The sequence below is a fragment of the Dama dama genome, chromosome 22 (assembly GCF_033118175.1).
Source record: "Dama dama isolate Ldn47 chromosome 22, ASM3311817v1, whole genome shotgun sequence".
Lineage (NCBI taxonomy): Eukaryota > Metazoa > Chordata > Mammalia > Artiodactyla > Cervidae > Dama > Dama dama.
In genome coordinates, this window is record NC_083702.1 from 3,136,903 (window position 1) to 3,149,173 (window position 12,271).

The 12,271-nt window shown below is 65.0% G+C and overlaps 1 protein-coding gene across 2 annotated transcripts in view; it reads right to left on the reverse strand.

Moving 5' to 3' along the window:
- Positions 1–294: 294 nt before the first annotated feature.
- The window catches only part of TBC1D22A (TBC1 domain family member 22A), a 260,985-nt gene continuing 249,008 nt past the window's right edge, over positions 295–12,271 (reverse strand). For both annotated transcript variants that reach the window (XM_061124319.1, XM_061124318.1), the window contains one exon: positions 295–840. In XM_061124319.1, the coding sequence (XP_060980302.1) occupies positions 794–840 (47 nt within the window). In that variant the 3' untranslated portion in view covers positions 295–793. The remainder of the gene's footprint in view (positions 841–12,271) is intronic.

Sequence of the window (12,271 nt, forward strand, 5' to 3'; positions counted from 1 at the left end):
GGCTGGCCCCGCGGAGTGGCTCCCACCTACGTGTGCTCCACGGCAGACCGCCCGGGCCGGTTCCCTCTTTCCAGAGGCTGTGGGTGCAAAGTAAGGCAACTTGGAGCCCTCTCTCTGCTGCGGGCAGCTGGCGGCTGCAGCCAGAGTCGCCCCGGGCTGGCCGTCGGCCTTCCGGGCAAGTTTACGCCAAGAAAGCAGGAACATGGCCCAGTAAAGGGACCAAGTTACAGGAACCTGGCCGCAGGGGAGGCCTGGGAGGGCACAGAGGTGTCATGGCTTAGCGCAACACTTCACTGAACATCTTTGTCTGTACTTTATTCTCTTCGCTCAACAGAATAGAATGTTTAAGTTTCCAAGCAGGCAGGAGGCGGCTGCCACCTCCCTCTGCCCCCAGCGCCCGGACAGCAGGCCTCTGAGGGGGGCTGCCTCCCAGGCTGCCCGGGGCGGGGGCGCACGAGGTGGGCGTTTGGCAAGGGCGCTCCAGGGCCGGGGGCGGGGCGCTGGCCCCAGGGGCCCCACGGCCGGCCGCTCCCCAGCTCTTTGGTATCTCGGGAGGCGGAGGCTGCCCGCCCTCACCAGGCCTGCCCGCGGCCGGCGCCTCGTCCCGGCGGGCCACTCCAGCGAGGCCTCCTCTCCTCCTCCCCGGCCGGGGCCTGCAGCCAGCGGCAGCGGCGCTGCCCGGCACAGGGGGCCCGCTGCGGTGGGCCGGCCTCACTTCTTGTAGTGATTGGGGGCGTCCGCGAAGGCGAACTTGAGGCGGTAGGCCTCGGCCAGCAGCAGGCTGACGTCCTCGTCACCCCAGTGGGCGGTGGGCAGGTTCTGAAGGAAGAGCAGCAGCTCCTGTGGGGACAGACAGTGGTCAGAGGGGGCGGGGAGCAGGGTGGGGGGAAGGGGCCCTGGGGGCGACCAGCAGGACGGGGGAGGAGGTCCCAAGGAGGCGACCAGCACGGTGGGGGAAGGGGCCCAAGTGAGTGATCAGCAGTGTGGGGGGAGGGGGCCCGGGGGTGACCAGCTCCTGGGGGGCAGAGACAGGGGGTCAGAGGTGGTGACCAGCAGGGTGGGGCGACGGGGCCCTGCAGGAGGGGCCCTGGGAAAACATTCCAGCCTGCAGTGGGGGGGCTGGGGCGGGGGGCGGATGCCCTGCAGCTGCCCAGCCCCACATATCCTGTCCCCCCAAGTCGACCCCGACAGGCCCTCAGCCCTGCAGCCGGGAGGAGACGCCCCAGGCAGCCCCCCTGACCTGCTGGGAGGAGGAGGGCGGCACCGCCCAGCCCCGGGCCTCACACGCCGGCTGCCCCGGCGCTCTAGGGTCCAGGGACTGCTGGGGGATGTGGAGGCCACCCCCTGGGCACTCAGGGCTGGCACCCAGAGGCCAGGCCCGGGCCCAGGTCCTGGCTGTGCTGCACCCGCTGGTGGGCCGGGCAGGCTGCTGACCAGCTTGGGGCCGCGGGTTCCCCACCGAGGAGAGGGTCTCAGCTCCCGACGGGCCGTCGGTGCTTGGCGCTGGGCGACACGGGGGCCTGTGCCAGGCCTGCTGTCCCCTGACGCCCCGTCACAGGGCCGTCTCCCCCCTCCCGAAGCGCGAGCCTCGCGCGCCAGGACGCGCCGCTAATGTGGCTTCCCTGGAGCTGCTCATCCCCATTTCCTCCTGCATTTTGGACCCTTTCTGAGGGCCTTTAAATTGAATTCACGGAGCAAATTTCACTGGCAGAGTGTCTCCAGGGACACATCAACATCAATCTGCTGTCTTTCACCATTAGATGCAACTTACACGGATGCCAATCCAATTCTGAGCAGGTCGTAAATAAATACCTTTGGTTTTATTTTTAATCCACTTCGCTTCATATTATCATGACCTCGCTACTTGCAAGGTGAGAAGCAATACCCTCCCATTACGGTAACTCAGCAACTCCACTGCACACTCAATTTCAGAATCTAATTTAGTCCCCCAGGTTCACTGGATGGACAGAGAATAGAAATGCCCCGCGCTCCGCAGCCTGCGAAGCTTAAAGAAGGAAAAATCTATCTGGGTGACCTTTACGGGAGGCAGAGAACACAGCCAAACACCTCCCTAAATACAGATTTCTTTTTTAAAAAGGGTTTATTTACGTGCTGGGCGGCGGTGTCTCTGACCGGGGAGCCCCGGAGCGGCCCAGGGTTAGCCACGTCGTCCGGGGAAAGGCCAACGGTCTCAATGCTGTCGCTGGGTCACAACGCGGGGCGCCCGCTCCCCCCAGGACGAGACAGCGGCAAGGAGGGCCCGGTGCAGCGGACCGCAAGGGCAATCTGTTTTTCATCTTAACTTCTCCGTAAACGGTGACCACGTTCACAGGATGAAAGCTGCAGACAGTTTGCGCACAGCTCTGAGGTCGGAAGGAACCAAGGTCGGGTCGGGTCCCCACGGTTCTCTGTTGGGACCAACTCTCATGGTTCACCGACTGTGCCCACGAGATGCCACCCCGGCCACAAAGCCCCGGCTCAGCGCACCCGCCATGTGTCACTGTTCTCCCACGCTGGCACGCGCCGTCTGCGGCCGTCAGGAGAGCTGGAGTGATGGTGTCACCCCGCCGCACAGCCCGGGGGCCTCAGCCTCAAGCAAAGTGCCAGTCACCCTGAGGACAGGCCCGCCGTGCCTGGCGCCAAGGACGGGGGCCCGAATCTCGGGTTGGCCCAGTTCTCGGTGTTTGGCTGTCCTCCGGACACGCTAGACATCATCTCACAAGTATGTGGACCATGGCTGGCTGCCTCTTCCATCAGGGGGTCCCCTCTGGAGGCCTTGCTGGGACCACCCCGGCCGTGGGGGCCCTGCGAGGGAGGTAGGCTGCAGGGTGGGCCCTGAGCTAGGTTGTTGCCGGATGTCTCTTCCAGGCAATCCTTTCTGCCTTTGCCTCTGGGTGGGATCCAAGAACTGAGCCTTCCAATGTTAAAGAGCAAATAATGTTTACGGCTTCGGGGACTTCTTGCCAAAACGGTTTCATTTGTCCAGAGAGAGGCATTACGTTACCATCTGCAAAGTATGATCATCTCTACGTGCGCACCCTCCCAGGAAGGACAAAACAGTACATCCTGGCATCTGCGAGGGTGGGCAGGGGCCCCCTCTCAGGCCCCAGGTTCTGTCTGTGTGGCCCCGTGCAGAGGCTCCCGCATGTCAGGCAGCAAGGTCGCAGTCAGACGTGGAGATGGGCCAAGCCTGCCCCCGGCCACTGCGACCCAGGGAATTCTGGAGGCACAAACCCAGTGTCCTCACCCACGTCACCGGATGATCTGTCTCCTCCAGGACACCAGCAGGCCCAGGTGACCCCGTGTCCCCCCACGAAGCACACGGCACGCGGTGCTGACCCGTGGGCACTCGCTCGGGCACACACTCCTGTAAAGGCCGCTGACCTTCCGGCCAGCCACGTCAGATCATTCCGAGGGGACACCAAGGCGCCACGGAGGACACCGCCTTTGAATGTGCCTGGACTGGACTGTCAAATTCTCACGTCTGATACAAACGGCATCGTGTGTGATGAAGGAAGCACAGGTCTGTTCCCGGAGCAGAAAGGGCCCTCACTCTGCCGGCCACGTCCCAGGACCACCCATGCCCGGGCCACATCAGGGCACATGCTCGTCACACGGCCCCGTCTGGGCTCACACCTCTCAGGCTCTGCCCTCTGGGGCTGGCGTGTGCGTGGAGGTGGGAATCAGGCCACAGATGGACAGACAAACTACTACCAGGCAGACGGTGCTCAGCTCGGCGCGGGGGCCTGGCCGGGCGTGGAACTGGCTGCAGCTCTTCTGCCTGCCCACTGCAGGGGTCTCGGTGGACACATGGGTCCATGCAGAACACACCCCAGATCTCAAACACGTGGTCTGAACAAAAGTCTGGGAAATGTTTCTTAACTTCTATCTTGATCACAGCTTGAAAGATAACACTGTACGTGTACTGGGTTAGATAAAATGTTAATATTCACATTCATCTCCCCTGTGCTCCTCTTTCTGTGAGGTTCCCAGAAGCTCTCCCCCGCAGCAGGCCTTCCCTCCGGTGGACGGCACCTTCCCCCCTGACAGACGGCACCTTCCCCCGACGGACGGCACCTTCCCCCCGACGGACGGCACCTTCCCTCTGATGGACAGCACCTTCCCCCAGACGGACGGCACCTTCCCCCCGACGGACGGCACCTTCCCCCCGACGGACGGCACCTTCCCCCCGGTGGACAGCACCGCACTGGGTGGCTCAGTGCGGTCCTTCTGTTCAAGGGCAGCAGCTGTGACGGCCGCACCAGCCGCCCACTGTGGACCCTCGGGCAGAGGACGTGCCTCAAGGCTCCCAAGTCAATGCCACTCTGCCCATGCGGCGGGGCCCAGAGGCGGTTCACATCCTGGCCACGCGCGGAGATGGCAAAGGAATCAGGACAGGGCTACGGGCTCACGTGCCGATGACCATGTCCCCCCCTTCCCTGGGAAGGAGAGACAGCGGTCCCTCCATGGACACAGGCGGGAGCAGGCCTAGCTGCTTTGTTCCACTTTTTCACCGCGTTCTGATGGTCCGTTGGCAGTTTGGCTGGAGAACCTGCCGCTGGGGAGGCCTGGCCACTAGCAGAAGGACGGTCCCAGGTGACCCCTGGGGACCCTGGGGGGACACCCAGGCTCGGGACTCCTGCAGGACGGGCCTCGGCGTTTCTCCCAAGTCCTCAGCCTTTCAGGTGAGGCACCCGAGACAGAGGAGGCCTGGGTAGTTCAGCGCCTGCACCGCAGATGGCCCTGTCCCCACAGCGCTGGGTAACACCAGAGCACAGGCGCCAGGCAGCCTGGAAGCCAAGGGGGCGGAGACGGGGTGACCGCCAGGCCGAGTGGGCTGGGGACACAGAGTGGCCACGGCCGCAACGCACGCAGCACCGCGCCCGTATGCCCGCTGCGGGCGGAAGTGCGGCTCTGGCCCGCAGGGCCAGCCTCCCACCCGCCCCCCGGGCGAGCGGCCAGGGGCCATGCGCTCTGCAGGACAAGGGTCCTGGTCCCGGCGCGATGGCCCACGCCTGACGGCCAGGGGGCTGTGCTGCCCGAGTCCACGTTCCCGGGCAACACACAGGGAACAGGCCGGCAGCAGGGAGCCGAGGCGGTCGGTGACGTCTGCCGGCAGTGCCGTGGGAGCATCCTGACGGCTCGGGAGCCCTGGGGGTTTGGGGACGGCGTGGGCACGGCGCTGCGAGCCAGGAACCCAGGACACACCTGGCACCTCATTCTGGCACCGCGCGTGACCGTCCCGCCTGCGTGGCTCTCCCGTTTCTGCGCCACCTCCCACCGCCTGCTCCTCCCACCAGGACCTTCCTGCCGTGTGGGGGACACAGGACCCCGCCCTGGGCTGCCCGCTGCCACGTGGCGAGGTCTGCAGGAGTGGGCCAGTTCTGCCCCCCGAATGGCGACAGCTACAGACGAGGAAAAGCATGAACGTGGGTGTCACCATGAAGAGCACGTCCCAGGGCCGTCCCTCCCACCAGTGGTCAGCCACGGGCCGCCCTGGGCCCAGAGTTCGTTCACTCTGTGCCAAGCATCACGCTGCGTGCTGACCTTACGACCAATCCCGGGCCCTCCCCACTGTGTCCGTGACCAGTCCCGGGGCCTCCCACACCCCCAGAGCCGGAAAGCAGCAGCTAGGGCCCCAGGAGACTTAGTGACAGCTTAGCTCATGCCTGCGGCTCGGCTGTGACCCCCCAGGGATGCCCTCCTGAGCCTTGAACCTGACCTGAGCAGGACCCTGCCTCTCTTAGAGGCCACGTGCTCAGAGGGGACTCTCCCTCCAATGCAACCCCCCCCAACACTTAGAAGGACGCCTCAGTGGGACCAGGCGGTCCTGGACTGGCAGTCTGACAGCCAAGGACCTCAGCTGGTCCCTCCTCCTGGAGCTGACAGCTGACCAGACGGTGAGACCACAGGGTGGTGAGACCCTGGGTGGGGGGCAGGGGCTGGGCTAAGACGGAGACCCTGACCCGTCCACGCGTGAACCCGCCCTGCACAGACAGGGCCGCAGACAGGGCCGCAGACGGGGCCCAGACCTGAGACTCACTCTACTCCCGACTGTTAACCTTCCACGCACTCCCAGTGACCTTTAGCCAACAGATCAAAGGGAACAGTTCAGTCTGATGCGCGGCGGACGTGAAGGTGCACCTGAGGAGGTCAGTCCGCCGGCCCAGGGCTCCTCGCGGGCGGACGCTCCTTTGGGGGGCCCCACTCACCACGTCCCATCCTGCGTCCCCGCCCAGGTCCAACCCCAGTGTCCAGGACGACAGACACATGGGTGTCTCAAGGGCGACACCCTGCCAGCCGGGGTGGGGAGCGGGCACTGATGGTCGCCGGGGGGGGCGGCCGGGCGGCTGCACCTGGCCCTGCTGCCCAGGCGGCGCCGGGTGCCCAGGGATGAGGCTCCTCCTTCCCGCCCCTTCCCTCCCAGACGGTTCTGTGACAGCTGATTCCTTTGACAATCCAGTTATTAGTTTGAAAAATCTTGTCAAGTTCCAGGACCAAACCACGGCTAAAAATAGAAGGGCGCTGACAGCTGCCAGGCCGGCCCGGTGGCTGCTGACAGCCCCCGGAAGGTGGGAACGGAAGGCAACACCGCAGGAGAACGCTCTTCTGGGGGGCCTCTGATGGCTCCAGGAGGCGTGCTGTCCTTGCAATTAATTTCGCATTTCTTTGCCAAAAAAAAGGATGTCTAAAGACAAAACCCCTTCAGGTACTGAAAACAAGCTTGGCACGAGCGCCCCGGCTGAGCTACTCTGCATCTCACGTGTATGCACGCGGCCGGGAGATGCCTGATCGGCACACGGAGAATACTTAAAATCCTGGCACGGTGATCAGAGCCGCCGCTCCGTCCTGCAGAGGCCCCTCAGCTCTGCGGGTTGGGGGCTGGTTGCAGACGGTGCGCCGGGGAGGGGCCGTCCTCACTGGGGGCGCCGGGCCGGGAAGCGCGCCCACTCACAGGAGGAGGCCCCAGGCCCACGTTTATCGGCAAGGCGGCAGAGACGCCCCTTCACACAGGCAGAGGCGAGGCGGCCGCGGAGCAGGCTCAGGGCCTGGAGGCAGGGCCAGCTGCTTACCGCGAGAAATCAGGGGCGGGGGTCACAGAGGGGAGCGGGGCTCTGGTCTCGGCAGCCGGAGCTCTGGGAGCTTGGGGGCGCTGTCTGCACGGGGACCAGCAGCCCCCCCAACCCCGGGGCTACCCTGCTGGGCTCTGGGGCAGGGACGGCGTCGCCACGTGGGTCCCCACGTGTGGTCCGCTCCCCACGTTCAGTGGCTCCCCAGCGCGGGTCCTCCCTACTGAACCCTCCCTCCTGAGACCCCCCCTGCCCCCACCCCGCCTGCAGCTCACCTCTGGTCACTCTGCCAAGCTCCTCGGCGAACCCTCCCTCTGCCCAGCCATTCAAGCTGCATGCCCGGGCCCTCTTCACCCCTATGGACCCTCTGGGCCAAGGATCACCATCACCGGGGTCTCCACCCCCTCGCCTCTCCCTGAAGACCACCCCTGAGTGCCCCGTGGCCGCCTGCACCCCTCTACCCATAACAACGTGTAAAGGCCCGCAAACTACACCTGTCCCCCCGCCTTCCCAGCTCTGGGAACGCAGACCACGCACTGCACTCCCGCGACAGCAGTAGGACCCCCGCCCCCAGGACCGCCTTCCCTCCCACCCCAGCCCATCGCCCCCTTTTGGTGGGTGATCATTTGGCCCCCGCTTTCCCACCCTGCCCCGTAGCCTGCAGGGCACCATCACCAACATCACCTAGAAAAGAAAACCATCCCCCAACTACCCTGCTCTCCAGAAGCCAGCAGCTCCACCCTCCTTCGGGGTGGGCCTGGGGCCTCAGGGCCCCAGCTGCTGGCGGTGCTGCTGGGAGGACGCGGCACAGAGCCCCCGGCAGCGGGCGCCTCTGACGTCTGCGCCTCTTCCTGTTACGATCTCTGTCCACACAGCGGGGGCTCAGCGGCACCAAACTGTCCGTCCCCCCTGAACCCCAAGACCCAGGATCTCAGCCACGGAAGTCGGGTCTGCGCAGGGACCCTCACCTGCACGCGTTCCCCTGCAGTGACATCAAGCACCCGAAGGTGACAAGCCCAGCGTCCTTGAGAGCTGAGTGTGGGGGCAGCGGGCTTGACAAGCGGAGGCCCCGGAGGAGCGTCCGCCGATGGGCGCGACACACCCTCACCCGCAGCCCGCCTCCCAGGGGTCTCCCCACCGCTTCCCTCTGGAGCCCCGCAGCAGTGCCCGGAAGGCGGGCGGGCGGACTCTGGCCGCCTTGCCCCTCTCACCCCCTGGCTTTACGCTGCAGACAAGGACTGCTTCACCACGAAAGAGGGTCCCTGCCCCCCAGACACAAAGAACCTTCTAGGGTGAACAGAGGCTCTGGAGACGAATTCCGGGGTCACCACATCCCCTCACGGCTCACATGAGATGCGCGGCCCCACCAAGGGCCCTGGCGGCCCAGAGGCAGGACTCTGACCCAGGAAAGGAGATGTGGGGCCGGACTCAGGAAGGTCGGGGTGGAGGCGAGGGGGAGGTTCAGGCTCTTTTTCTACAAAAGAAGCCAAAGGCAATGAGGTTCTGGAGCATCCTTACCCTGGGCACTTGGAAGGCTGGGGGCCTCCCATCTCCTCAAGTTACACGATGTCCTCAGACCCTCCGTCCACGGGCACCCAGCCTCACCAGGAGCGGGAGGGCCACGGGCAGGGGCCTGGGACACCTCCAGAGGACCGACCCCGGCGGGAGGCTGGGAGAGGCTGTGAGGCGGAGCGCGCGAGAAAGGAGGTGGAGGTATGCGGGGCAGCGAGCGACGAGGCGCTCCCAGGTCTCCTGACACCGGGGCGCCCACCCCACGGTCTGCGCCAGGCCTGGGGCCGGCTCGGGGCACGGTGCCCGGGGCAGGGCCCTGCACGCACGTGCAGAGCGCCTGTCGGAGGGGACCCTGCGGGCAGGGGCGGCCAGGGAGGAACCCCGCACCCAGGCCGTGGTTCCAGCCTCTGCTTCTCACGGGGGGCGCTGCAGAAACACCCTTCCGGGGGGGGGTCACCATCCGCTCAGCTGCAGGACCAGGGCCCCGACCCAGAGATTTAAACACAAGCTTATTCCTGGAAACCGTTCAAAACTAATGGAGCACTCTGCAGGCTGGCTTTTACCTCCAGATTCCAGTAACACCCAGGCTGTAAATCGCTGGCCGTGAGGACGCATCCCTTTTGTTTTCAGGAATGTTAAAGGGTCACTGGTCCAAACACTCTGGGCCCAAGATTTATGGGCTTTTAGGGGCAAAAGTTTCCTTTCTGTCTTTATCAATTCAGAGAGGTGTTTAAAGAAGAGATTCTCCCCACCCCCATCCCCATCTGCTCCGCCAAGGGCCTCGGTGGCAGAGAAGACCCTGCCAGGCTCAGGCTGGGATGGGACAGGGTGGGGAGGGGCAGAGGTGGCTCCCAGGTCCTGACCCACTGGCACGGCGCCCTCCTGGGGGATGGAGGCGCAGTTTCCAAGAGAAGAGCCCTACCCCCCCCCCCCACCCCACAGAGGCCAGGGCTCTGGTCTGGTGCTCTCTCCCCAGAGCCGCCTTCCGGGGAGGCTGCGGTTCCTGACGTCTCCACGGCAGCGGCAGCCTCGGGGCCTGTACCTGAGTTCGCCTTGTGAGGGCCCCTTGAGGGTAAAGGCTCAGATGGACTACGCCCAGCAGCGACCTGAACGTTCACGGTGCTCGACTGAGAGCAGGCATGCGTCCCAGTAAGTGCTGAGCTGAGGGCAGGCGGGCAGACGGATGGGCAGGAGGACAGTGGATGGGTGGATGGTGGGTAGATAGATGGATGGGACAATGGGTGGATAGATGTATGGACGGATGAGTGGGTGGGTGGATAGATGGATGGGTGGATGAACATATGGATGGGTGGCTAGATGAACGGATAGGTAAGTGGGTGAGTGGATAGATGGATGGATGGGAGGTAGAGAGAAGGATGGTGGAGAGATGGATGGTGGATACACACATGGGCAGGTGGGAGGAAGGACAGATCAAAAAGATAAACAAAACAACATCTGGGATGGCCCTAAGAGTAGGCCATGGCCCTATCCTTCCCACTGGAGCGCGAGCCCCTCAGCCTGCATCTGTGGGGCCACCGCTGAGCCAGACTCGGGCCTGTGCGCCCAGCCTGGCAGAGGGCCTCGCGGCACGAGGAGACTCGTGATCAGTCAGCACCGTTACTGATCAAACCGATGCACACAACTGCGAGCACGTCCCGTGGCAGGTGACCGGTGAGGGCCGGGGACGTGATGAAGGCCCCACGCCCGGGGGCAGGAGTCTGAATCCCAGGTCCCCCAGCTGAGCACCCGCTCCGGGCTGCCACTTGGCTGCTAATCAGGAGAGGTATGTTTCTCGGGTGGGGGTGTGTGTCATGCTCTCCCAGGACCAACGCACCACCACCGCGCCGAGAACCACGTGGCAAGCAGCCCGCCAGGCCCAGGCCCGGAGCAGCAACACTGACGCGTCCAGGACTCCCCGGGGCGCCCACGTCCAGCGCCTGGACTGCAGGGGAGGGCAGGCCAGGCAGGGGCTGCTCCCACGCCAGGGTCGCCTCCAGGTGAATAGCCTGAACCCCCGTCCCCACCTCTGAGCCCCCCGGCCCCAAGCCCACGACCAGGGAGACCCAGCTTACAACAGGCGGAGCCAACCGGCCACCAGGGAAGCAGCAGCAATCCCACACACTCAGCATCTGAGCGAGCTGGTTGTTTCCACTGATTCCTAAACACACGCGCTCAACTTCTGCTCAAGTTACGTCCACGCTCCCACGGAGGAGAAACCGTGTCGAGTCACTGGGCTTGGTTGGGGGCGTCGCTGCCCCCTGCAGCCCGTCTCCAACGTGACTGAGCCGTCCCCTGAGAGCGACTGTAATGCAGACGGAGTCACAGATGGGTATTGAGGAGTGCGAATCTAATCGAGAGTGATCAGGGCCCGGGAGGTGCCGCGCCGTCTGCCTCCGACAGGTCCCAGGCTGGCGTGCCCGCCCCGGCAGGAATGAGGGTTATGGCAACGGGGCTGTCTGGAGACATAAAGCCGGCACCCAGAGGCCAGCGCCTCCCCCGACACCTGAGCACCAGGGTGCGCGTCGGCTAAGCTGCACCATGAGGGCCCACGCCAGTATGACCCCCGCTGGGAAGCCCCCTCCTCTGAAGGGGCTGAGGGCAGTGGAGGGGGTCTGTGACGGGGGCTGCCCGTTGCCCTGAGACCCTGGGGCAGGCGGCTTCACACCTGACGCTGTGGGTCACTGGGACCCCATCTTGTGTACAAGACAGACGGAGACACTGCTACGGCAGGGATGCAGGCGCCTGGGGCCTCAACGCCTGAGCTACAGGGGTCGCGGGTGCATCCCCTGGAAATGGTGTGCGGGAGCTGTGGGCACACACGGGACCCACGCCAGCGCCAAGCCTGTCCTCCGAGATGCTCCACTCGGCATCCCCCGCCCCAGACACTGGCCCGGCAGTTACGCAGGGGAGCGGCCTTTGGAGGCCTGAGCCCAGGGGTGACCCAGCGTGGACACAGCAGTGACACATGCAAAGACTTGGTGTGGCATTCACTCACTTTCCAGGCCAAGGGGCCCAGGTCCAGGCTGGACCACCAGATGAGATGGCCACAGACGCCAGAGCCGGCCACCTGTGTGTCCCGGGCTCCCGCCAAACAGGCAGCTGGAAGGCCCCCAGCGGGCCACTAACAAGGAGGGCGCTCCCCAAGGAGGCGGACGAGAAGAGGCGGCACCCGGAGCCCCCACCCCTCAAGCCCAAGGGGACGGTGTACCTGGGGGGAGGGGCTGCAGACACACAATCCTTGCAGCCTCTCTGGGAAAACACACCCACGTCATGCCCGGCTGCAGACACCACTGTCCACGGCCTGACCCACTGTCCTGCAAGGCGGGGGCTGTGTGTCCTCAGTCAGGACCCGCAGAGCACACGGCCGGCATGGGGCAGGGTCAGCTCCATCCTGCAGCCCTGGGCAGCTCCGCCTTGCTGAGGGCGGGGGCCGGGGGTGACCCTGCCATGCGCTACTTCCCAGCTTATCGACTAGGATGGGGTTCACGCACGGTGTCTCGGGGCTCCCAGGGGACAAGGATGCCTTCTGGTGACAGAGACACTGGTGAGGACTCCGACATCCCTCAGACCAAGATGTTGAGCCCCAGACGGGGGCACGATCTGCCTCTGGCTGAGGGTCCCTGGTGACAGGAGGCGCTCAGCGGGGAAGGGTCCCCGCTTTGGGCTCAGAGCGTGAGGCTGGGGGCATC